Source organism: Muntiacus reevesi, chromosome 3 (genome assembly GCF_963930625.1).
Source record: "Muntiacus reevesi chromosome 3, mMunRee1.1, whole genome shotgun sequence".
In the NCBI taxonomy this organism is placed as follows: domain Eukaryota; kingdom Metazoa; phylum Chordata; class Mammalia; order Artiodactyla; family Cervidae; genus Muntiacus; species Muntiacus reevesi.
Genome location: NC_089251.1, coordinates 94,393,933 through 94,421,579, shown reverse-complemented (window position 1 = coordinate 94,421,579; position 27,647 = coordinate 94,393,933). Strand labels below are relative to the sequence as shown.

Sequence of the window (27,647 nt, the reverse complement as noted above, 5' to 3'; positions counted from 1 at the left end):
CTCTGTTATGGCAATCTGAATGGCAAGAATGCACAGAAGACCTGTACCAAATAGGTCTTAATGACCAGGATAACTGTGATGGTGTGATCACTCACCTAGAACCAGACATCCTGAAGTGTGAAGTCAAGGGGTCCTTAGGAATCATCACTACAAACAAAGCTAGCGGAATGATGGAATTTCAGCTGAGCTATTTCAAATCCTAAAAGATGATGCTGTTAAAGTGCTGTACTTAACATGCCAGCCAATTTGGAAAACTCAGCAGTGGCCACAGGACTGGAAAAGGTCAGTTTTCATTCCAATCCCAAAGAAAGGCAATGTCTTCAAAGAATATTCAAACTGCCGTGCAAACCACGGGGTCACAAAGAGTTGGACACGACTGAGCGACTAAACAATAACAACAACCTGAATGGACCCGGGTACACACCCAGCAACCTCATCCCTCCTCTCTTTCAAATGGTTTGAAAGTTCCAACAGCCACTCTATTAACAAGGTGGACAAAACCACCATGAACACAGTCCAGGGTCTGACATTCTACCTTGGGGTGACCTCCTTTCCTTTCAGACTTCAGAGAATCCTTAGAAATGCCACCCAGCAACAGCGCTCCCTGTCTTTCTTGGGGCAGAGTAAGTCAAGCATCCTTTATTCTCTAACATCTTTTACAAGTCAGCAAAGGACAGACATTCTCATTTATACACGTGAGCTACAGGACTAGCTTCCCTAATGAGGATCTGACATTTTCACTCAACTTGGATCATCTTCTCAGGAAAACTTTCTCCTAACTCTTTCTAAACTGCTCATGAAAATATACGTGATTAGAAGTGAAGTGAAAGTCGCTCAGTCTTGTCTGACTCTGCAACTCCATGGACTGTAGCCTGCCAGGCTCCTCTGTCCATGGGATTCTCCAGGCAAGAATACTGGAATGGGTTGCCATTCCCTTCTCCAGGGATCTTCCCGACCCAGAAGATATCTGGGTGTCCTGCATTGCAGGCAGATTCTTTTCTGTCTGACCCACCAGGGAAGCCCGAAAATATACATACTTGGTCAGAAACTTAAGAAAAGGAAAAAAAAAAAGTATTCCAGGAAGAAATAGCATCAAAAGAACACACTGTACAGAGGGTAATTTCAAGCAGGACCCTGAGTCGGAGATGCCCTTCCTCCTTCAGTTGAGTAAGAAGTGAGATATGCAGGGACTTCCACACACCACTGAAAATACCACTCGAGTGTGGGCATGTGAGGGCTTTTGGGTAGGACCTGCCCTTTCAAAGCTTCCTGTGTGACTTGCGTTTTGATCGCTGGTTCCAATTTCTTCATTTCCCATTTCTTGATTTACAGAAATGAAGAGGATCCTCAGGGTGGAGCTCTGAGGGGCAACGTCCTCTACTCTGACCACAGAACCAATGTCCTGCAGTGATGACAGGGACCCAGGGAGAATGATGCTTTATTTGGGTTGGATATTTCTTTGGCTTATCGCAGGAGGGAGCATCAAAGGACTGAATATTCCAGGTAGGGGTTTTTCACTTTTCCTGCTGAACCTGTAAGTCTTATGTTCCAAAGTAAAAGTGACAGATATTCTGTGATACATGAGAAAATGATATAATTATCCAGAGCGCTTCCTTTCTACTGTTAAAATGCGGGTAGGAGACATGATTGGGCTGAACAGATTTGAGTTGATTCCAAGCGTTGATGGAGAGCCCAGTTACCCTCACTGAGTATTCAGTGGATGCAACTCAAGAGGATTTACAGGTGGGTTGGCCATCTCTAACAGGAAACCTCCATTACTATTAGTGATGCTGAAGACCAGTGGAAGGGAATTAGACCTGAACTTCTTCCCCTCACAAAATGGAAAAGAAGAAGAAGAAAGACACCCATGGGAGTTTAATTCTTTGTGAAACCAAATACTCTTTGGAAATATAAGTTAGAGTGTCTTCTTTTTTTAAAATTACAACTTCGAATATTTATTTAATAGAAAATAGGCAATTTCCAGTCACTGTTTGAAGATAGAGTTACTTTTATTTTTATTGGAATGTGATTGCTTTACAACGTTGTGTGAGTTTCTGCTCTACAACACCGTGACTCAGCCATATGTATACACGTGTCCCCTCCCCCTTGGGCCTCCCTCCTCCCTCCCACCCCACCCCTCGAGGTCATCACAGAGCCCCGAGCTGAGCTCCCTGGGCTGTACAGCTGTTTCCCACTAGATATCTGCTTTATTCTTGATAGTATGTATGCACCAGTGCTATAGAGTTTCATCTTCTAATGTGTTTCTGTGTTGTTTTGCTTATTGTGGTTTTCAGGTTGCTTCACTGAAAAGCCGCTTAGAACATACTCTGCAAGGTGTGGGGAGGAGTTTGTCTTGTTTTGTGATTTGCCAGAGCCCCAGAAATCCCATTTCTACCACGGAGGTCAACTGTCACCCACCCGAGGCTCTGAACACCTGCCTTGTAGTGGTAATAAGAACCTATCTGATGTCCAGTGGTACCTGCAGCCTCAGAATGGAGACCCAACAGTAGAAATCACTCAGAATGCTCCTCATATCATCCAGGAGAAGAGCACCCTTCATTTTCTGACCACAGGGATAAACCATGCTGGGTTATACATGTGTAGACCTAGGATGAGGTAATGTCTCAAATGCATTTCTCTCTGCAAACATCTCCAAGTCCTTTACTATCTGAGTATAGCATCTGTGTTCATGTTGTTGCTGTTGTTGTTTGGTTGCTAAGTTGATCCGACTCTTTGTGACCCCATGGACTGCAGCATGCCAGGCTTCTCTGTCCTTCACTATCTCCCAGAGTTTCCTCAAACGCATGTCCATTGAGTTAATGATGCCATCCAACTATCTCATTCTCAGTCGTCCCCTTCTCCTCCTGCCTTCAATCTTTCCCAGCATCAGGGTCTTTTCCAATGAGTCAGCTCTTCAAATTAGGTGGTCACAGTATTGAAGCTTCAGTTTCAGCATCAGTCCTCCCAATGAATATTCAGGGTTGATTTCCCTTAGGACTGACTGGATTGATCTCCTGTGTTCACGGGACCTTATTAACTTTCCTAGGAGCCCCCAAGAGAATGCCTGCTGTGTCTGGATGATCTTAGAAGTTAAGCCCCAAACAAATATGTCCTGTGAGAGTTCTGTCTCACATGAGCAACACCTTCTTCTTGGTAGCATGAGCTCCATTTACTGCCCAGGTCTCAGCCACCAAAGTGATGCACAAAGTCCAGAGGTGACCTGGTACCAGGTAAGAATAACTTCTCTGAATCTGATGCCAGAGTTTGTCTTTATGGTAATAGCTCTTTAAGTACATTATAGAAGCATGGGTTTGAATCTGAGGTCTAGAGCAGGAGTCCCCAACCTCCAGAATCTAACGTCTGATGGTCTGAGGAGGAGCTGATGTAACAATGATAGAGATAACATGCACAATAATTGTAATGTGCTTGAGTCATCTCAGAACCACCCCCTCCCCCCACCCGGGTCCATGGAAAAACTGTCTTCCATGCAACCTGTTTCTGGTGCTGAAAATGTTGTGGAACCACTGCTCCAGAACTTCCCAAAGCATGGCCTCATGCCTACGGAGAAGATCTGACTTCCTAAAGCAGTCTATCCCCTAGTAGCCGCAGAGTCTGATGTTCTAGTCATTAGAAGCACCCTCCTGATCAGTGCCAGAAAATTTCTGAAATTCAAGTACATGACATGGGAGGTTAAGACATAAACTTATGACTACTCACTCATGCAGAAAACCTGATTTGTTCAACTTTACTGCCTTTGAAAAGCAAAGGGTGTGGTTAAGGTGAAAGGTACACCCAACAAGTGTGTCTTAAAGGGTTTCTAAAAGAAGCAGGAGGCGATAATACTTTCTGAACAGGGCACATCTGGGAAGACCACACAGCCAACACAGGGACTCCCAGGTGACAGGTGTCTCACACAGGCGAGTAGTGCATGGGGGGTTCTAGGGAAAGATAAGTTCCCAAATGGTTCTGAGTTAGGAACGACATGTGAGTAAACCTCACGACAAAAACAAGTTTGTGGTTTTACTAAGTCCTATCAGATACACAGATGCTGCCTGAGCATCTCTTCTAAAGTCATTTGATGTCAGCTGACCCTTGGGTGGCAGAATCTGGGAAGAGAATTTAAATTGCCTCCTACACTTGTAATGCTTGTTTGAAGTTCAATACTTTGCTTTAAGAAATCATGCAAAACTTTAAATTTGACTTCCAAATATATCTGTTTATTAATGTAAAATTATCATTTTAAGTTGCCACTGATCAAATAATTTTTATGATTTCTTTAAACCCCCCCCCCTTTTTTTTTTACTGTACTAGGACTTAGTTGCCTATGGGATCTAGTTCCCTGACCAGCGATCAAACCTGGGCCTCCTGCATTGGAAGCACAGAGTTTTAGCCATTGAACCACTAGGAAAGTCTGTATCTGTTGACTTTTTGTATTCCTAGACTCAGCATCAGATGCTCCTGGAGGTAAAATTACTGTGGGGTGAGATGCTATTTCCTCACCTGATTCTCTTGAGATTCAATGACAACTGGTGTTACGGTCACTGTAGAAGTAAGTGAACAGGGAGGGTGAGTGTGTGCTTAAGGTCTCAATTTTATATTTTAAAGTGACGCTGAAAATATACTGCCCCAGTGAAATCCTAATTTAAGAAACACCTTACTACAGTGAGGAACCATTTCACACTGGTCAGAATGGCCTTCATTAAAAAGTCTACAAATAAAAACTGCTAAAGAGAATGCGGAGAAAAGGAAACCCTCCGACACTGTGGATGGGAATGTGAAATTGGTGCAGCGCTATGGAGAAGCGTATGGAGGATCCTCAGAAAGGAAAAACAGAGTTGCCATACACTCTAACGACTGCACTCCTGAGCACACATGCAGACAGAACTCTAATTTGGAAAGACACGTGCACCCCACTGTTCACTGAAGCACTATTTACTATAGCCCAGATATGGAAGGAACCTAAGTGTCCATCCAGTGAATGGATAGAGAAGATGTGGTCTACACACACATACACACAATACAATATTACTCAGCCGTAAAAAACAATGAAACATTGCCATTTGCAGGAACATGGATGGACCCAGAGATTGGTATGCTAAGTGAAGTAAGTCAGATAGAGAAAGACAAATATCATATGATATCACTTATATGTGGAATCTAAAATAAGACAAAAATGAACTTATTGGTGAGAAGGAAACAGACTGACAGACATAGAAAACAAACTTATGACTACCAAAGTAGAAAGGAGGGGGAGGGATAAGTTAGGAGTTTGGGATTAGCAGATGCAAATGACTGTACATAAAATAAATAAACAACAAGCTTCTACTATATAACACAAGGTCCTACAGTCAATATCCTGTGGAAAACTGTGATGGAAAAGAGTATGCATATGTATATACATATATATGTATATATTTAATGTTTTCATTCCAATCCCAAACAAACGGAACGCCAAAGAACCCTGAAATTACCACACGATTGCAGTCATCTCACACACTAGCAAAGTAATGCTCAAAATTCTCCAAGCCAGGCTTCAACAATACATGAACCGTGAACTTCCAGATGTTCAAGCTGGTTTTAGAAAAGGCAGAGGAACCAGAGATCAAATTGCCAACATCCGTTAGATCATTGAAAAAGCAAGAGAGTTCCAGAAAAACATCTATTTCTGCTTTATTGACTATCAAAGCCTTCGACTGTGTGGATCACAACAAACTGTGGAAAATTCTTCAAGAGATGGGAATACCAGACCACCTGACCTGCCGCTTGAGAAATCTGTATGCAGGTCAGGAAGAAACAGTTAAAACTGGACATGGAACAATAGACTGGTTCAGTTAGGAAAAAGAGTATGCCAAGACTGTATATTGTCACCCTGCTTATTTAACTTATATATCATGAGAAACGCTGGACTGGATGAAGCACAAGCTGGAATCAAGATTGCTGGGAGAAATATCAGTAACCTCAGATATGCAGATGATGCCACACTCATGGCAGAAAGCAAAGAAGAACTAAAGAGCCTCTTGATGAAAGTGAAAGAAGAGAGTGAAAAAATTGGCTTAAAGTTCAACATTCAGAAAACTAAGATCATGGCATCTGGTCCCATCATTTCATGGCAAATAGATGGGGAAACAATGGAAACATTGAGATATTTTATTTTGGGGGGCTCCAAACTCACTGCAGATAGTGACTGCAACCATGAAATTAAAAGACAGTTACTCCTTGGAAGGAAAGTTATGACCAACCTAGATAGCATATTAAAAAGCAGAGACATTACTTTGCCAACAAAAGTCCATCTAGTCAAGACTATGGTTTTTCCATGTAAGGATGTAAGAGTTGGACTATAAAGGAAGCTGAGTGCCAAAGAATTGATGCTGTTGAACTGTGGTGTTGGAGAAGACCCTTGAGAGTCCCTTGGATTGCAAGGAGATCCAACCAGTCCATCCTAAAGGAGATCAGTCCTGAGTGTTCATTGGAAGGACTGATGCTGAAGTTGAAAGTCCAATACTTTGGCCACCTGATGCAAAGAACTGACTCATTTGAAAAGACTCTGATGCTGGGAAAGATTGAAGGTGGGAGGAGAAGGGGATGACAGAGGATGAGATGGTTAGATGGCATCACTGACTCAATGGACATGAGTGTGAGTGAACTCTGGGAGTCAGTGATGGACAGGGAGGCCTGGCGTGCTGCAGTCCATGGGGTCACAAAGAGTCAGAGACAACTGAGCGACTGAACTGAACTGATATATATAGTGTGTGTGTGTGAAGCTGTTTTCTGTACACCAGAAATTAACACAATATTATAGTGAACATCCTTCAATTAAAAAAAAAAACACACATTAATTTCATAACCTCTAAATTGTACTAAGAAAAGTCAGTGGTTCTGTTAATTATTTTCAGTTCTCTCTTAAGAATAAAGCTTCCCACGGTTCAAATGAATCTGTAATCTGGGGTGATCAACATCTTACTATGTCAAGGTGGCTGTTCCAAGTCCCAGAAAGTAAGCTTGTCCCGGTTATTTAAGTTGAAAATGCATTTGAAGTTCTAAAGTTCATGTCCCTGAAATGAAAGCTATTGTTGCTCTATGGTAAGCACAATCTATAGGGTAGTTGACAGCTTTCTGTATAAACCACTCTTACGAACTAAACCCTAACACTCTGTGACATGCACAAAAGGAAGTTTTATTTCTTCTCTGGCTTGCTTGCAAAGGTCACGATGTGTCTAATGGTGAGGAACCATCTGTCTTAAAAGTAGGCAAACAATGACTGTTGTTAAAATTGTATCTTTTTAAAAAGTTTTTATTTTATATTGAAGTGTGATAGTTTCAGGTGGACAGCAAAGGGACTCAGTTGTACATATACATGTATCCATTCTGATTAAGAGTTGGACAGGTCATCATTTAGGTTATGTTTCATGAATTGCATGAAATGCATGCATTGCATGTGTGTGTGCACCCATGCTTACACACACATGCACACACACACATACAGTATCATGGAAAGTCACAAACCTCTTGGAAGCAGCATATCACTAAAAGTGATGACATTAGACCAATGGGGCTTCCCAGGGGCTAGTGGTAAAGAAACAGCCTGCCAGTGCAAGAGACATCAGAGATGTAGGTTAATAATTTAATAATAAATAAATAAATCATGAGAAACGCTGGGCTGGAAGAAGCACAAGCTGGAATCAAGATTGCCGGGAGAAATATCAATAACCTCAGAAATGCAGATGACACCACCCTTAGGGCAGAAAGTGAAGAGGAACTAAAGAGCCTCTTGATGAAAGTGAAAGAGGAGAGAAAAAAAGTTGGCTTAAAGCTAAACATTCAGAAAACTAAGCTCATGGCATCTGGTCCCACCACTTCATGGGAAATAGATGGGGAAAGAATGGAAACAGTGTCAGACTTTATTTTGGGGGGCTTCAAAATCACTGCAGATGGTGATTGCAGCCATGAAATTAAAAGATGCTTACTCCTTGGAAGGAAAGTTATGACCAACCTGGATAGCATATTAAAAAGGAGAGACATTGCTTTGCCAGCAAAGGCCCGTCTAGTCAAGGCTATGATTTTTCCAGTAGTCATGTATGGATGTGAGAGTTGGACTGTGAAGAAAGCTGAGCCCTGAAAAATTGATGCTTTTGAACTGTGGTGTTGGAGAAGACTCTTGAGAGTCCCTTGGACTGCAAGGAGATCCAACCAGTCCATCCTAAAGGAGGTCAGTCCTGGGTGTTCATTGGAAGGACTGACGTTGAAGCTGAAACTCCAGTACTTTGGCCACCTCATGTGAAGAGTTGACCCATTGGAAAAGACCCTGATGTTGGGAGGGATTGGGGACAGGAGGAGAAGGGGGCAACAGAGGATGAGATGGCTGGATGGCATCACTGACTTGATGGACATGAGTTTGAGTAAACTCTGGGAGTTGGTGATGGACAGGGAGGCCTGGCGTGCTGCAATTCATGGGGTCGCAAAGAGTCGGACACGACTGAGCAACTGAACTGAACTGAGTAAATAAATTATTAATTAATTAATGATAAATTTAAAATTAATAATAAATTAATCAATGAACTCAAATAAACTGGACTGTAGCCCAGCAGGCTTCTCTGTCTATGGGATTCTCCAGGCAAGAATACTAGAGTGGGTTGCCATACCTTTCTCCAGGGAATCTTCCTGACCCAGGGATCAAACCCAGGTCTCCCGCATTGCAGGCAGATTCTTTACCATCTGAGCCACCAAGGAAGTCCTAAATAAAAATATAAGGACAAATAACTAGCATAAACAGACTTCATCTAGAGATGATGTTATATTGAGTTGGTCCAAAATTTCCTTTGGGTCTTTCTTTGAGATGTTGTGGAAAAACCCAAATGAAGTTTTTTACCAAGTCAGTATCACTGGGAGAGCTTCCCTGATGGTGCAGATGGTAAAGAATCTGCCTGCAATATGGGATACCTGGGTTTAATCCCTAGGTCGGGAAGATTCCCTGGAGAAGGGGATGGTAATGCACTCTAGTATTCTTGCCTGGAGAATCCCATGGACAGAGACCACAGTCCACGGGGTAACAAAGAGTCCGACAAGACTGAGAGGTTCATTTTTCTAATACTAAGCAGAGTGTGTTTTTCGTTCAATCTTTAGTGAATCTTTGACCCAAGGCAGAGTTAGAGCTGTAGGAGAGGCTCTTCTGGAGGGGCTCGGGGCACTGAACCTGGGTGCCCACGACACGGCCATGACGTTCTGCCAGGAGGACTGTGCCTGAATGACTTTTCCATTGGTGGTTTAAGACGGCCTCACTCGCATGCCACAGCACTGACGTGGCTGCTGCGTCCTCTCTGAACCCTGAGTTCCATGGAAGTTTCACACATAGACCGCCACTTCTTTTCATTTCCTCTGGCCTCATTCTTCTTGTTCCTGGTGCCCAGTGGCACCCTGTGAACCCAGGGTCATGGAGAGCTGGTGAGCAGGTAAGACTCGCCAGACCAAAGGCTGATGTGATGCCAGGGAGGGAAGGGGTTTTGGAAATTATTCCCAAGGTCCATACACTGGCCCATTCAATTGTTCTCACTGTGAAACTTCTGAATCCTGGGCAACTTCCTACCCTCTGTGCAACGCTACAATCCACAGGGTATCAGAGGTGTCAGTTCTCTGTAGGACTCACTGATGCTCTTTATACACTCACGCTGATCCACTCTCCTCCCTCCCTGTTTTGCTCATGACTGTTTCATATCTGAGCGAAACAAAGAATTTCTCATGAGGCCTCAGCGGCACCTGGATCATTTACGATTGTCTTATTAGAAGGGCTTCCCATCCCTCTTGAGACAAATGGTTTACCTGTTTTCTTTGATGTTTCACTTGAGTTCTATCTCATAAACGCTGGTTTTTAAGTTTTTTGATTATTTTCGGCTATGCTGGGTCTCCGGTGCTGTGCAGGTTTCTCTCTGGTTGAGGCAATCGGGGGCTACTCTCTAGCTTAGGTGTACAGGCTTCTCATTGCTGCGGCGTCTCTCGTTACGGAGCATAGGCTCAATAGTTGCTGCACGGCCTAGCTGCTCCTTAGCATGTGGAATCTTCCCTGATCAGGGATTGAACCCTTGACTCTTGTGTGGGCAGGCAGATTCTTTACCACTGAGCCACCAGGGAAGCCTCCATCTCATAAAATCTTAATGATACATACTCAGCCATACTTACTTTTCATTTAAAGAAAAATCAGGCTCATTTAGTAATTACTTAGTAATTACTAATCTTAGTAATTACTCATCTTCCCCATGGCCCAGCTGCAGTCTGGTTCCAACTCTGCATCCTCTTCTCTGTGCTACTTTTTCATATAATTTAAAACCCACCTTCACCAATTTCTGTTCTGCAGGTATATTACCATCTTCTCTAGAAGTTTCATCTCAGTTTTACCCCATGCCCTGAAGCTTCCTTTTAAAAGTTTCTTGATTCTTGAGATCCACTAAACACTGTCTAACCTCATCTGTCCCCCTTCTCGGTCTTGTTTGACTTCCTATCTGCAGTTGCCCAGCTCTGACCAGCTCTGACCTTCTTCTCAGCCCCTGGCCAACCTATTGGAAATTCTTTCTGAGGCCACAGGAAACACACCAGAGACTTGAGGAGGGGAATTCCTGCTTCTGCAAGTCAGCAGGCAAAGTGGAAGGGAAATTCCTTAATCAGAACATGAAACTCAGAATCAGAAAAATGAAGCTGGATTCTCAGGTCTCTCATGAGTTATACGATATAGAGCAAAACACAGACCTCAGAACCTCAGTTTCTCATCTGTAAAATGGAAGCATAGAGTCTGCAAACCCAGCCAGAGAATCCTTGGAATGATCATATGAAACACACACGAGAAAAAGCTTTGCAGTCTACATGCATTGTTGTTTAGTGGCTCAGTCATGTCCAACTCTGGTATGAGCCCATGGACTGCAGCCCGCCAGGCTCCTCTGTCCATGGGATTTTCCAGGCAAGAGCACTGGAGTGGGTTGCCATTGCCTTCTCCAGGGGACCTTCCTGACCCAGAGATTGAACCCTCATCTCCTGCATTAGTAGGTTGATTCTTTATCACTGAGCTACCAAGGAAGTCTCTACATGGGTAATAGGTTATTATTATTTTGTTACTTTTCAAAATCTCTTTTATTTTGACTGCAGTGGTGAGAAATATACCATTGGAATACTTGTTGGTACACTTTTAGTTAATAAGTTGGAAGGCCAGGTGCCACGTGAAGGTTAGAGAATTAATGATTACATGACTAGTGATATACTGATCGCCCATCATTCAGTAAATATCACAGTGCCCCTAAAGATACAAATACAGAATGTTTTCACAATTTGAGGGTAGGACTTTCTGAAATATCCTTATATTAGACTGACCTTCTTCTCTGGTTCAAATTTGTGAAGTTTGGCTATAGGTGAGCTTAATACGAATAGTAATTCTCTGGTTAAGTTATTTAATTTTCTTTTCTCTTGAATTAGAATGGAAAACTTCTCTCTGAAAAGAAGAGAAACCCAATTGAACTGGATGAAGTTTATGACTATCATCAGGGCACGTATGTGTGTGATTACACTCAGACAGATAATTCAAGTTCATGGACAGTAAGAGCTGTTATTCAAGTGAAAACCATTGGTAAGTGAGATTTTTGGTTTCAATATTTGATATTTCAAGTCTAATTACCCAATTAAAGTTATCTTCTTTGGCTTAGTGATTTTTTCCTTTTGGGGGCTGAGGGGAAGGAGATAGTCATAGACTATAGTGATGAAAAGCCTGGAATATTGGCAAACATCAGTTTTCCATTAACCCAGCTTCCATCCTCTGAGGAAGACCTTGTTGTGAATCATATTCAGGTCACAAGTTGGGTTTTCTATGCACTGATTCTTCGTTTTGTGATACAAAAAACAATATTAGGGACTTTCCTGGTGGTTCACTGGTTAAGACTTTGCCTTCCAATGCAGGGGATGTGAGTTCAATCCCTGGGCAGAGAGTCAAGATCCCACATGCCTGCTGGCCCAAAAACCAAAACATAAAACAGAGGCAGTATTGTAACAAGTTCAATAAAGACTTTGAAGATGATCTACCTCAAAAAAAATCCTAATAAAAAAATGAAAGATTCATGCACAGAAATAAAAAAAGGTTAAATATTTCACACATGAGAGATAATATATTTAAAAATAATACTAAATATCTCACACCCAGAGATAAGTGACACTCACATACCTATCACCAGCTTTAATAATGGTTTTTCCATCTCACTGTTTCTTTACTGAAACAAAATGTTATAGATAGAGCTTGAGGTCTATGTCCCCAGCCCTTCCCACTTCCTCTGTTTGCAGATATAGCCCACTCTTTCCACTTATGTGTTTATGCTTTTGCTACATATGTATATTTCCATTAATAAAGTAGGATATCATTTTATGTTATAAAATGAGATTTGTGCTACAAACACATGAGATTGTTCTTAGGCAATATATTGCTAAATTACACTCCCGTGAGCAATGCACAGATTCCTATTTATCCCAAATATTAATAATATTTGGTAGTTTCAGGCTTTCTATTTATTTATTTTTTGAATCATGAAAGTATGATAATACATTTATAAGAAACTTAGAAAATACAGAACAAAGTTACATATAGTTCTATATATTACAATTACTTTTTTAAGTAGATAGATTGACATTTTTAGTTGGAGTTTGAATATCAAGCTCTCAAAAATTAATAGAATGAATATACAGAGAAGTAGAAGGATATAATAGACCTGAAAGCCACTGTGAACCAATTCAACATAATTAAGATTTATACAGCTTTCACACAACAGCAGAATATACATTCTATTCAAGTCTCCATAGACTATAAGCCAGGAGACACTGGGACATATCCAAGGACATAACACAAGGTGTAAAACTTTCATGGTCTAAAGGTACCAAAATCATACAGAGTGTGTCCTCTTATCACTGTGGAATTATGTTAGAAATCAATACCAAAAGGTACTTGAAAATAACCCACGTAGTTTCAAGTGCAATGTGACATTTAGCAAGAGAGATCTTTGACTCAGCCATTGAAAGCCTCAATAAAGTTAGAAGAGGTTTCAGACTTTCTGATTTGTATCAACCGGACTGTCTTTTCCCATTCCAATTTACGTTTCTCTGACGGCTATCAAAGTTGAATATCCTGTCATTCGTTTCTTGGCCCATTGAGCTTATTCTTCTGTGACGAGTCGATTTTCATCCCCAGCTTTCCCTTGGGTCTTTCTCATTAGATTTACAAGTATGCATGGATAAACTATATGATATAATTAATTTAAGTATGGTTGATCTCAAAACATAACCATACAGAACCGTTTACTTAGATCTTAGTAAATCCACTAATTACTTTTACTTCCTCTTCTTTCATTACAAGATACAAACCACATGGGTCACCCTGAGACCTGTCTACTTCCTGGCCCTTGCGCTCACCACCACTTTCGATGTCAGCGACTCACATTTATATGAGATTGTTCCTTGGGTGAGGGGTTAGAAGGCAAATAGCACACTTGCAGTGCTAGCTTCTCCTCCAAGTTCAGTTGCTGTTTCCCTCAGGCATGGTAACTCACCGCATCAAACTTTCAGTGACAGGATTTGCTTTTCTCTCTCCCAGAGGATACCTTGAAACATCCATTGCGACTTTTCATGCCTTCTCTCTCATCATTTCTGTCTTCCTCACTTACTCATTCATCCTCTCATGTATTCATTCTCACACAAGTACTTGTAGAACATCTAATACATTTCAGGCCCTGGGCTTGATGCTAAAGATGTAAGAGTGAGCATCTGGATGTTTCTCTGACCTCCCAGAACTTTCTATCTTGTGGGACAAACCAGGAGGATTCAGGCTGCTACAGTTCAGTAGGATAGAGACAAAGGGAAGCAGCGCAGCTTGTGGGAGGCCCATCAAACCCACACCTGGGTACCCAAGCTGCGTAGTGAGGGGCAAAGACAAATCAGTCCACTGAAGATGGGTAAGACGCTGTTCCAGCCAGAGTGAGCAGCACAGCTAATGTGCGAGAGATGAGAGAGAGCGTGGTGCATTCCAGGGAGAAGAAGAAAGTGAGTTGAGGGTATCTGGAAGCAGAACTGACACCACGCTGTTCTAGTAAGTCTGGACTTTGTCCAAGGAACAACCAGGAGCCATTGAGGGTTCTATGGAGAGTGTCATGAATAGATCTGGTTTTGACATAGATCTCTCTGCTTATTGTGCAGAAAATGGGTTTGGGGGAGCAACAGTGGAGACAGGAAGAAGAGTCAGGAGGCTGCTATGAGTCAAGCAGGCAATTGCTGATGGTGGCCTGAACTAGGAGGGACAGAGGGATAGAGAGAAGTGAATGAACTCCAGAAATATTTAGGAAGTTATTTGTAAAGGGATTTGGAATCAGGAGTGAGGAAGAGGGGAAAGGAGGAGTCCAAGATGAGAGCCAGGTTTTACGTTGGGCGAGGAGGTGGATTTTCTGTACACTGAGGGAAGGTGAGATGGAATGGAGAGGAATGGGATGAGCTGGGATGGGATGGAACAGAAGGACAGGATGTGGTATACGGGGCTGGCAGAGGGAACAGGTGAGAAGCAACAGGTTTGAATTATGCTCTTAAGAGATGTCTCTCGTCACTTTTCAGGGGGAGGGGCTGTGCTGGGTCTTCATTTCGGTGTGGGGCTCCTCTAGTTTCAGTGCGTGGACTTCTCTAGATGTGGCTTGGGCTTAGTTGCCCCATGGCATGTGGGATCTTCATTCCCCAGCTATGGTTGGAACCTTGTCCCCTGTATTGGAAGGTGGATTCTTTACCACTGGACCACCAGGGAAGTCCTCTGTGGGCCCTGTTTGAGCAGACCTAGCAAAGGTGATTAGAGATGGAGTTTAAGTGCAAGATGAAAGAGGGAAATCAAAGATGGTTTACTTTTCTGGCACGATGAGTTGGTAAACAGTGGCATCATGCCATGAGACAGAAGAACACTGTAAAAGAAGTGAGTATGAGGAAGAAATTCACTGTTAGCCTTGAAAGGACTTTCAGTCGTCAAGTCACCGTGACAAGTGGGTATTTGGATACACCAGACTGGGATCTAAGAGCTGGAGCTGTGAACGTGAGAATGGTTGGCATACGGTCGAGGGAGACGGGGTCAGGCTGGCAGTGAGGACAGATAGGAGAGAGCCCAAAGCATCCATTGCTGGGGGTGAGGGAGCATCTCACAGGAGCTGAAGCAGGGGTGTGAGGACAGTGGAAAACTGCCCCGGAACCTGGAAATAACACGTTGCAAGGAGGGAGTGAGGCTCGGCCTCGTGTGTTGAGACCCGGGAATAGATCACTGGCTCTGGAAAGAGAAGGGTCATTATTTACATCAGCAAGTGGGTATCAGTGGAAGGGCAGGAAGGGAGCAGTAGAGGAAGTGAAACTGATGACGCAGGAGAGAGAACCTTTCAAGGGCAGAGACGGCTCACAGGGAAGGTGCCTGCAGCACTGGAGCTGCCCCACGTGGAGAGCAGGTGGAGTGCAGACCGCAGGGACAGAACTGAGGAGTGACGTTCACAAGAGGCAGAGCAGCGCGAGGAGGAGCCCACAGCCCTTCGTGGAGTGAGCAGAGGCTGGGAGGACAGGCCAGCGTCGGGGCAGAGATGCGCAACCCAAGAAGGAGCGGAGAGCATGCCCGGCGCAGCCAAGGCTGCCTGCTGCTGTTTAGTCGCTCAGTCGCGTCTGACTCTTGTGACCCCCGCGGAGGGTCCCACCAGGCTCCTCTGTCCATGGGATTTCCCAGGCAAGAACACTAGAGCGGGCTGCCATTTGCTTCTCTGGGGAATCCTCCTGGCCTAGCTACTAAGAGGGAAGGCAGGTTAAAAACTCAGCCGTGCCCAGTGGAGCTTTGTGCAAGGAGGTCACGGAGGTCGCCGGCAACTTTGGCCAAAGGGGTTTCCGTGGAGAGATGGGAGCAGAAATCAGACACATGGGAGGGGAGGGGAGGGAGGACATGACACACAGTGCTCTTTCCAGAACTCAGCTGGGAAGGAAGGAGAAGGGGTGGGGATGTGAGTTGAAGAGCGTTTTCCCTCTGTTTCAAGATGGAGAGACTGGGGAATTCCCTGGAGGTCCAGTGGTTAGGGCTCCAAGCTCTCACTGCTGAGGTTGCAGGTTCAATCCCTGGTCAGGGAACTAAGATTCCTACAAGATACCACAGGGAGCAGCAAAAAAAAAAAAGAAAGAAAGAAAGAAAGAAAAAGATGGAAAGACTGAGCAAGGATAAATGCTGATGGGAAGAGAGAGAGAGAAAGTCAAAGATACACGAAGAAGGTGGTGTAATTGAAGGAACGAGGTCCCTGAGAAGTAGGAGAGGAGTAGGAGGTGCCCAGAGTAGAAGAGAGGAATTTTCCTATCTTAGGAGATGAGGCATCTTCAGGAGGGACTTTGACAGTGGTGGCACATTTGAAAAGTTTGTGACAGGAAGTTGAGGGATAATGATCCATGAAGGGCTGAACTCACCTTTACTTTGAAATAAATTATAAACTTGAGGATGGCGGGCGAAGTAGACTCCTATCTGGCTGACCTGTGCATTTTCTCAGGTGGGTTCTTCTTCCTGTTCCGTTTCTCCAGACGGACCACAAACCAACCTTAGAGGGAAAAGATGAGGGTTCAAGTCTGTGGTTGGCAAGCAATCTGGCCTGGAAGAAAATGTACCCAGGCGAATATGGACTTATCAAGGATTCATACTTTGCTAAAACCTGCAATCTGATGTCACAGTCGTTTCTGGAAGCATGATTTTCACATACAAACTTCAATTTCTAATCTTATGGGTTATGGATAAAATTTGGAAAAGTTCCCCCAAATTAGATCAAAACGTGACCGTGCAGACCAGGCCTTCAGATTTCCAATGCAAATAATGATTTCTAATTTTATCTTTTAGTGAAGAACACTAATCTCAAACCAGATATTCTGGATCCCATCAAGGACACCTTGGAAGTAGAACTTGGTAAGGTGGGTGGGGTCATCACCCTTGAATGACCTTGTCCTTCTGGGAGCAGGTCTAAGTGTGATTCAAGGAAGAGCATCCGGATTTCAAGTCAAACAGAACCGGGGGTGAATCTAGACTCGGCCACTGACTAGTTCTGTGACCTTATACAGTTGCTAAATCTCCTGAAGCCAGGGTTTGTAAAACTGTAAGTGGACAAAGCCAAAGTGACCTCACAAAATTGCACTGAGAAATAAGGGTGGCTTGAATGTCAACCATGGTTAATAGATTTTTGTAAAAGATTCTTCCTTATTCCACATAAATTGGAACACAGATTGGTTAGGTCCATTGGTTATAGATTTAACCAATTTACCAAATTAGGCAGCACCAAGTATTTATGAATACAGTGTTTGATTTGGCCTTTAAGATAATCACAGGAGAACACTACAATCCCTGTTTAAATGAGTTGTATTCCAAAGTAGTGTCTTCTTTGGAGTGGAGGGGGATGCGACTTCTAGTGGTTCCCTTCGATTTTGTCAGCTTCTATAATATCTACATCTTCCCACATAGCCAAATAAGAACTGCTGTCTTTAAAGTCAAGTGCTGACTGCTCCAGTAAAATAAATGCTATTTTAAGTGCTAATAAAGTATTTATTCTTGTAGAAAGAAAGGAAAAAGCAATATTATAAAAGACCACCGAGCAGCAGTTTCTTTTAGATGCTAATTAGGGCTTTCCTGATGGCTCAGGGATAAGAAACCCAGGAACCAAAGCCAGAGACACTGGTTTGATTCCTGGGTCAGGAAGATCCCCATGGCAACTCACTCCAGTATTCTTGCCTGGAAAATCCCACAGAGGAGCTTGGTAGGCTACAGTCCAAGGGGTCACAGAAGAGTCAGACAAGACTTAGTGACTAAACAAGAAGATAATATATTTCATTATGAAAAGAAATGTCAGAATAGATACGGTAAATTACCACTAGGTGGCGGGAGCGGTATATCCTGATAAGGAAACAGGGCTATTGGGCTGGCTAAAAGGTTCATTGGGTTTTCCCTGTAAGACCTTATGGGAAAACCCAAATGAAGTTTCTTGCCAACTCAATAGTACAAGCAACGTCACAAGAATGAAAGGAAGGAGGAAAGAAGGAGGGAAAGCATTAATTAATATGAAAATAGCCAAGTTACCTCTGTGCTGGGCTAAGCAGCCTCAGTTGTGTCCGACTCTTTGCGACCCTGTGGACTGTAGCCCGCTGGGCTCCTCTGTCCTTGGGTTCTCCAGACAAGCAGACTGGAGTGGGTTGTCATGCCATCCTCCAGGGGATCTCCCTGACCCAGGGCTTGCACCTGAGTGTCTCATGTCTCTTGCATTGGCAGGCTGGTTGTTTATCACTAGTGCCCCCTGGGAAGCCCTAGTTACGTATGGTACCAGTGAATGTTAAAGTTATTACTGTAAGAAAAGCATTGTCAAGGTGTAAAGCTGGGTTTCCAAATAAAGTCCCTAGACTTTATATGGTTAAAATACTGAATTTCTGGATAACCCTTGCCTAGAAAATGGGTAGAAAGAGGGCAGTGTAGTTACATGCACACTTATCCACAGAACACAATTCAAAATAGAGCTGAATATCCAGATAATCACCAAAACCTCAGGGTTTTCATTTAACATGCAAATGCTTTTGGCCACCTGATACGAAGAGCTGACTCATTGGAAAAGACCCTGATGCTGGGAAAGATTGAGGGCAGGAGGAGAAGAGGGTGACAGAGGATTACATGGCTGGATGGCGTCATCAACTCAACGGAGATGAGTTTGAGCAAACTTTGGGAGATAGCGAAGGGCAGGGAAACCTGGCAGGCTGCAGTTCATGGGGTCGCAGAGTTGGGCACGACTGAGTGACTGAACAACAACAAGAAATGCAAGTACTGTCTATAAAATATTCTTCAGTAACACGCTTGTAACTACTTTAGCAGCAGCGTTGGAAGACGGTGCCAGTCATTGTAACTGCTCATTATCCTGGTGTTTATCCTGAAACCACATTAGAACTCTTACTGTATGACCATGCCAGTCTCCATCTGGGTAAATATAGGCATAGGTTTGAGATCTAAGTGTTGCCCAGGAGAGACAAACATTCCTGGTTTTACATGTTTCTCAATGAGAGACAGGTAGACGGTTGGTTATGACCGCCTCAGGGGACAGTTTCCAGGCGGTGTCTTCCTCCTTCACAGGGCACATCATTCTCACCAGCTGCCTTCCTGTTTTTTGCGGCCCCTTCCTTCTCAGGAAAGCCTTTAACTCTTAACTGCACGGCACGATTTGGCTTCGAAATAAACTTTAATCCTGTGTTAAAATGGTACATCAGAGATTCTGACCAGGAGTGGGAAATCAAAACACCCCAGGGAAGAAGGTAAGAAGGAAATGAGCCGACTTGTTCTCTGTAACTCACATGAAAGGCTTTCACCTTTAGAAAACCCCGCAATCGTGCACCCAGAGCTGCGTGCACACAGCCACAGCTGATGGTATGGCCACTAGCGCCAGCTAGTGGAGCAAGCAAAAGCGTAGACATGCAAAATAAGAGCTCATTTTATTTAAAAAAATTTTTTTTTTCATTTATTTTTATTAGTTGGAGGTTTATTCCTTTACAATATTGTAGTGGTTTTTGCCATACATTGACATGAATCAGCCATGGATTTACATGTGTTCCCCATCCCGATCCTCCCTCCCACTTCCCTCCCCATCCCATCCCTCTGGGTCTTCCCAGTGCACCAGCCCTGAGCACTTGTCTCATGCATCCAACCTGTGTTCTGTTTCACCCTTGACAGTATATTTGTTTCAATGCTATTCTCTCAGAACATCCCACCCTCGCCTTCTCCCACAGAGTCCAAAAGTCTGTTCTGTACATCTGTATCTCTTTTTCTGTTTTGCATATAGGGTTACCATTATCACCTTTTAAAATTCCATATATATATGCATTAGTATACTGTAATGGTCTTTATCTTTCTGGCTTACTTCACTCTGTATAATGGGCTCCAGTTTCATCCATCTCATTAGAACTGATTCAAATGAATTCTTTTTAATGGCTGAGTAATATTCCATGGTGTATATGTACCACAGCTTCCTTATCCATTCGTCTGCTGATGGGCATCTAGGTTGCTTCCATGTCCTGGCTATTATAAACAGTGCTGCGATGAACATTGGGGTGCATGTGTCTCTTTCAGATCTGGTTTCCTGAGTGTGTATGCCCAGGAGTGGGATTGCTGGGTCATATGGCAGTTCTATTTTCAGTTTTTTAAGGAATCTCCACACTGTTCTCCATAGTGACTGTACTAGTTTGCATTCCCACCAACAGTGTAAGAGAGTTCCCTTTTCTCCACACCCTCTCCAGCATTTATTGCTTGTAGACTTTTGGATAGCAGCCATCCTGACTGGCGTGTAATGGTACCTCATTGTGGTTTTGATTTGCATTTCTCTGATAATGAGTGATGTTGAGCATCTTTTCATGTGTTTGTGAGCTCATTTTAAACTTGGGGGGCCCAAGGCAGTTTTGTATGGGCTTCCCTGGTGGCTCAGAAGTACAGAATCTGCCTGCCAAGACAAGAGATGTGGGTTCCATCCCTGAGTTGGGAAGGAGTAGGAAATGGCACCCTCCTTCAGTATTGCTGCCTGGGAAATCCCATGAACAGAGGATCCCGGTGCGGTGCAGTCAAGAGGGTCACAGAACTAAATTTTCAGTTGTTTTATTACTTTTTAAATTTAGTTTTTATTTTTGGCCTCATGACTTATGGGAACTTACTTCCCTGACCGGGAATTGAATCCAGGACCCAGGCAATGAAAGCCCAGAATCTTAACCATTAGACTACCAAGGAAGTTCTCCCCCACCTCCTTTTTTTTTTTTTCTGTACCTTTTTTTTTTTTGGTTGCGCTGTGCATCGTGTGGGATCTTAGTTCCCTGACCAGCAACCTGCATCCCTTGCGTTAAGAAATGCAGTCTTAACCACTAGACTACCAGGGAAGTCCCTGAAGTCCCTTTTAAAAAATTACTTAAAGTTTTTTTATTTTTAAAAAATGTTATCAGTTGTTTCAAAGTTCTGTTTGTAGAACAGTTTGCTGTGGCTGCTTGGCTCACCAAGCTAACAAGCAGGGACACTGACCCAGGCTGCTTGAGTAGACTAGGTGTGTCCAACAGACTGGAGAAGACTCTGCACCCCTGCCAGACACTCCCATCCCCCCGCGCAGTCCTCCTTCCACAGTGGGGTGAGTCAGGGTCCGAACTCCATAGTCCTTAAGGGTCCAGAGTGTATGCAGAGGAAAAGGCACAGGAATATGCAGTCTGACCAAAATTATGAGACATGAGAAATAGTTGACGCAATCCGACCTGGAAAATGAGACCCAGAGATGGGATAGCTATTTTTTTGTTATTTTTTAATGCATGTCCACAGCAGCTCTATTTACAATGTTGTTGTTGTTATTGTTTAGTTGCTCAGTCGTGTTTGACTCTTTGTGACCCCATGGACAGTAGCCCATCAGACTCCTCTGTCCATTGGATTTCCCAGACAGGAATACTGGAGTGGGTTGCCATTCCCTGCTCCACAGGATCTTCCTAAGCCATGGACAGAACTTGTGGCTCCTGCAACTACTGGCAGATTCTTTACCGCTGAGCCACCAGGAAGTCCTTTAGTAGAAGTTCAGTTCAGTTCAATCACTCAGTCGTGTCTGACTCTTTGTGACCCCATGAATCCCAGCACGCCAGGCCTCCCGGAGTTTACTCAAACTCATGCCCATCGAGTCAATGATGCCATCCAGCCATCTCATCCTCTGTCATCCCCTTCTCCTCCTGCCCCCAATCCCTCCCAGCATCAGGGTCTTTTCCAGTGAATCAACTCTTCGCAGGAGGTGTCCAAAGTACTGGAGTTTCAGCTTCAGCATCAGTCCTTCCAATGAACACCCAGGATTGATCTCCTTTAGGATGGACTGGTTGGATCTCCTTGCAGTTCAAGGGACTCTCAAGAGTCTTCTCCAACACCACAGTTCAAAAGCATCAATTCTTCGGCGCTCAGCTTTCTTCACAGTCCAACTCTCATATCCATACATGACCACTGGAAAGACCATAGCTTTGACTAGACGGGCCTTTGTTAGCAAAGTAATGTCTCTGCTTTTTAATATGCTATCCAGGTTGGTCATAACTTTCCTTCCAAGGAGTAAGCATCAGTAGAAGTTAGACATTTATAAATTGTAGTATCTGTTTTCAAAGGGAGTTTGTCATGAAAGAAAGATCTGATGAGGCCCACAAGCAATTATCAGTTTAGTTCAGTTGCTCAGTAGTGTCTGACTGTTTGCGACTCCATGGATTGCAGCATGCCAGGCTTCCCTGTCCATTACCATCTCCCGGAGCTTGCTCAAACTCATGTCCATCAAGTTGGTGATGCCATCCAACCATCTCATCTTCAGTCATCCCCTTCTCCTCCTGCCTTCAATCTTTCCCAGCATCAGGGTCTTTTCCAATGAGTCACTTCTTCGCATCAGGTGGCCAAAGTGTTGAAGCTTCAGCTTCAACATCAGTCCTTCCAATGAATAATCAGGACTGATTTCCTTTATGATTGACTGATTTGATCTCCTTGCAGTCCAAGGGACTCTCCAAAGTCTTCTCCAACAACCAATTATATTCTAGTATAAATGCTTAGTATGATGCTTAGCCAACTCCATCATTTTTTAAAAGTGGGTCATCTCTGAGTATCCTCCATCCTTTCAGCATCTCCTTGTGCTATCTGACAGCTCTTCTGAAAGCCGAACAGTTAGTCTGCTTACATAAGTTCCAAAAACTGTTTAATGCATGTCAATCTGTGTTACCCAAGTAGTGTGGTATTTTCCCTCTTTTCCTAGTGTTAAATCCACCTTAAAGGATGAAGTCATAGAACGTGTTGTCTTCTTGGAAAAAGTTACTCAGAGTGATCTTCGCAGGAAGTTCATTTGCTTTGCCCAGAACTCCATCGGGAACACTACTCAGTCCATCCAGCTAAAAAAGAAAACAGGAGGTGAGCCTAAAGGTGGATGCAGAATGCATGCAACTGCTTTTACCTGGGAGGAGAGGAACTTTCCTAAAAAGTAGTCATGGTAATGATAGCCACAAACATGCACTAGATGCCAAGGTTCTAAGTATGCACTTTGCTTGTGTTGATTCACTCAATACCTTCACCAAGGCCACACAATAGTAAGTTTCACATCGGTGATCTAAAGCTAGTCCTCTTACTAATATTCTGCATACAGGGGCTGTGTTGGAAAAACCTATCATTTGTTCATTCACTCATTCATTCTTCCTAGAAAGACCTACAGAACATGCCCTACATGACAGGCATCATGCTAGGACCTAGCCCTCTTTCTTATTTTCCTCCCCTGGCTTCCAAATCCAGAGCATATGATGTTCTGGAGTTTGAGAGTGGAGAAGAGAAAGAAGGGAAATGAAGAAAAATGCTCAATTTAGGAGTTATATGTATATATCACAGATTGTGGCTGGAGAGGAAATTCCTGATAAGGAATGGCTTTTAAATTTCTTTAAGAAGTTCACAGTTGAAGGTGATATCATTCATTCACCAATGAATCGAGATGAGAAAACAAGCACTTTTGGAATGCTTGTGAGGCTTCACTAGGACACACTTCATGCCCGGCGCTTGGTGGATGCTCTGTCGAGGTGTGGGTTGAAGGTGCCATGTGTTAGGTACTTTAGAGGTGAGAAAGCAAGTTGGAAGTAGCTCTGGGCTTCAGGAACTTTAGATTTTAGTAGATTTGATAACACATGAAAGTAAATTATAGTAAGCAATGAGAGGGAAGCTTATCAGGGAAAAGTAAATGAAAGTAGTTTTTGTCAGTTTCCCCGGCCACCCGCAATCAGGAACCAGTCATCATCCTGGGTTCTCTTGAGTTCACTTTATGACAGTTCGTTCAAGATGTGGTTTAAGACATGCCCAGAATCAAGGGAAATGTTTTCAGTGGCAGTGATTCCGGTAAATCTCCTCCGGCAGAGGTGCTCGGGTGCTGCGTGAGTGTGGGGGTGTCGGGGGGTGCTCGGCCTCTGTGACTGCTCACCCACAGCCACGCATCTCTGTCCCCAGCGGTGTTCCTGTATGTCCTCCTGGGCACCGCCTCGGCCCTGGCAGGCCTGCTGACCGCAGGCGCGCTGCTCTACAGGTACTGGATTGAAATAGTGCTGCTCTGCCGAACCTACCAGAGCAAGGATGAGACGCTCGGGGGTAAGCGGCCACCTCACCTCTGCTGTTTCCCCTCTGAATGGACCTAGACAGAGAGAGCGTGGGACAGGCACGTCCCTGAGGGACAAAGTCATGGCCCCAGCCTCTGAGATCCTTCTGCTGGTCTGGTGGTTTACCCCTGGGAGGGTTGGGACCCCAGGGGAGAAACGATCTCTTCTCATTCCAGTTACTAGGAATCTTGCCAACGATGCTATTGTAGGACATCTTGGACTTAAAAATGACGGTCCAGTTGACATCCTAAAGCAAGATGGGGGATGGCTTAGCATCTCCATGCCTCCTTCATTTTCTTTTCTGTAAAGCAGGGTTGTAATCACGATGAATGCCATGTGGGCTCGCTGAATGGACACCCTGAGGGTTTAGAGCAGCATGTAGCACCTCGTAAGCACACAGGACATGTCAGCTCCGGGCTTCCCAGGTGGCGCTATTGGGAAAGAATCTGCCTGCCAATGGCGATTGGCAGAATCCAATCCCCTGGGTCGGGAAGATCCCCTGGAGAAGGGCATGGCAGCCCACTCCAGTATTCCCACCTGGAGAATCCCACGGACAGAGGAGCCTAGTGGGCCGGAGTCCACAGGGTGGCAAAGAGTTAGACACGGCTGAGTGAGCAAACGCACACACATAGCTGCTTTACGACGTTGTGTTAATCTCTGCTGCACAGCAACGTGAATCAGCTGTGTGTACATGTATTTCCCCTCCGTCTGATAATACTATTTGAGAGGCATTATGCAAAGGGCTGGAAAATGAGCCAGGTATGTCCAATTTCAGATCCCAGAGGCTAACTTTTGGGATTTTCTAGTTTCCATTTAGTTCTACAGCACACCTTAGAATCTATGTGTATTTATAATAGTTGAGTCCACAACAGCATTTGTTGTTATTGTTTGGTTGTTGACTCCTATCTGACTCTGTCTGCATGGACTGTAGCCCACCAGGCTCCTCTGTCCATGGAATTCTCCAGACAAGAATACTGGAGTGGGTTGCCATTTCCTTCTCCAGGGGATCTTCCCCACCCAGGGATTGAACCTGCCTCTCCTGAACTGGCAGGCAAATTCTCTGCTGCTGGGAGGCCCCAACAGAATCTTATGAGACCTTAAAAATATCCTAAAACAAGTTCCAAAATATAGTTCTCCATCTGAAAGGGAAAAGAACATGCCTGCTGTAAGTCAGACACTAAACTCTTCGTCTACATTATGCCAGGCAATTCTGACAGCAGCCTGCCAGGGGTTGTTAGTCCCTCATTTTACACACGGGGGTTCAAACGCAGGTATGTGTGCTGTCAGCTCCCAGCGTGCTGGGCCCTCAGAGTGCTTTGCTCACTGGATAGTATCATGCTTTGATGGAGCAGACTGTCCTTTGATGTGCAACTAATGAGCCAGCAGGGCTGCAGCTACAGAGAAAGCTTAGAGGAACTCCAGAGTGTGTGTGGTTTAATCAGAGAAAAAGCCCCGGCTGTTTGATCTGACCTCAGGGAAGACGCAGGAGGGCCTCAGTGATTGGAATCTGATTCTGGGTGCACAGTCGATGACCCTCAGCAGTGTGGTTCTGAAAAAGTGAACACAGATGCTGCTTTTTATTTTCAAAATCAGTTCAGGGCTTCCCCAGTGACTCACCGGTAAAGAATCCGCCTGCTAATCCTGGAGACGTGGGTTTGACCCCTGGGTTGGGAAGATCCCTCTGGAGGAGGAAATGGCAACCCACTCCAATATCCTTGCCTGGAGAATCCCATGGACAGAGGAGTCTGGTGGGTTACAGTGCATGGGGTCACAAAGGGTCAGAACCATCTGAGTAGCTAAACAAGGATCCCAAGTCTTAATTCCTCCCCGCTTACCATAAGGCTTGAGCTTAGGTAGGTATTTACATTCTTTCTTGTTCCTCTTTCCTCAGACCAAAAGGAGTTTGACGCCTTTGTATCCTATGCGAAATGGAACCCCTTTGAGAGTGAGGCCTCTTCATCTCTGAGTGAGGAAAACTTAGCCCTGAATCTTCTCCCTGATGTTTTGGAAAACAAATATGGATACACCCTGTGCTTGCTAGAAAGGGACGTGACCCCCGGGGGAGGTAGGTCTGCAGCCGGCAGAAAACGCAGAAGGAGAGCTACAGGCGTGCACTCTCGGTGTTGTCCTCCATTCTTTCTCTTGGGCTACGGGAAGGTTTCATGAGCTTAGTACATCCTGGGCAACAACACAGAAAGCCATGTGTTGCAGAGACATGCTCCATTGTGGGGGAAAAAAAAATCCATCTTCAGAAAAAAAAAAAAAAAATTGGAGCCCAGAGAGACATCCAGAACAAAGATATCTTTTCTGGCTCCTCAACCGGAAATTAGTCCTGTCCTCCCAAATGAGCGGCCCCTCTCCTTCCTGGGACTGCTAGCCACAGACTCAGCATCGGGCCCAGCAGGCTCCCAGGCCGGGCACCCTTCAGATATGCAGACCTCATGCATCTCACCGTCCTCCTCTGCTCAGAGGCCCCCACCCAGGGGCCAGGGACATTACATGCCCCTCCCTCATTCCAGTCAACTTTGTTCCAATGAGCTTTGATCCAGAAGGGACTGAGAAGATGAGGGGAGAGAACGCAGGGGAGGAAGCTGACACCAACAGTCACTAGACTTGGAAGTGTATCTCCAACTACCCATAGAGTTAGTTGATGCAGTAGAAGTGATCAAGAAAACCAGGCTTCTCCTTTACTTTGCCATCGCAAAGAATCCTGCTGGGTGGATCTGGGCGGTTCAAGGTTATGGTGACTCAAGGTTTAACAATAACAATTGCAAATAATTAAATTCCTTTTCTCTCCAGTGTACACAGAGGACATTGTCAACATTATTAAGAAAAGCAGGAGGGGAATTTTCATCTTGAGCCCCAACTATGTCAGTGGACCCAGCATCTTTGAACTACAAGCAGCGGTGAATCTGGCTTTGGAGGAACAAACACTCAAACTGATTTTAATTAAGTTCTCTTCCTTCCAAGAGCCAGAGTCCCTACCTCATCTAGTGAGAAAAGCTCTCAGGGTTTTGCCTACCATCACCTGGAAAGGCTTAAAATCAGTTCCTCCCAACTCTAGATTCTGGACCCAAATACGCTACCATATGCCTGTGAAAAGCTCCAAGGGAGTCACGTGGAACCATCTGAGAATTATCCCATGGATTTTTTCTCTGGAAAAGACAGAACCCACTGTGAGGAGCTCCCAGCCTGGAGGATGGTAAAATGGATGCTGAACTGCCTCCCCCTGCCTCCCATCCTGTCCCTGGTGAGCAGAGACCTTGATGGATGGAACACACAGCACACACCAGGCTGATATCACCGAGTAGGGTCCTGCCAGCCCTGAGCAAGCTTGGTTGGCACTGGAATGAACGGAAGCTGTGGTGCAAGGCTCTGATTCCCTGGACAGGACAGAGAGAGGGCAAATTCTCCAGACTCCTGCACACATTCAGCCCACAAAGTCCCTAAGATTTTCCTAGTGGTCTGTGCAGAAT

At 44.4% G+C, this 27,647-nt stretch overlaps 1 protein-coding gene across 1 annotated transcript; it reads left to right on the top strand.

Annotated features, from left to right (window-relative positions):
- Positions 1-1,400: 1,400 nt before the first annotated feature.
- On the top strand, positions 1,401-27,647 carry IL18RAP (interleukin 18 receptor accessory protein). Its single transcript, XM_065927427.1, has 10 exons — positions 1,401-1,503; positions 2,295-2,616; positions 3,047-3,230; positions 11,452-11,602; positions 16,886-16,951; positions 19,203-19,326; positions 22,800-22,951; positions 24,026-24,163; positions 26,063-26,236; positions 26,971-27,647. The coding sequence occupies exons 1-10, from the start codon at positions 1,431-1,433 to the stop codon at positions 27,375-27,377; spliced, it is 1,791 nt and encodes a 596-aa protein (XP_065783499.1). The 5' UTR covers positions 1,401-1,430; the 3' UTR covers positions 27,378-27,647.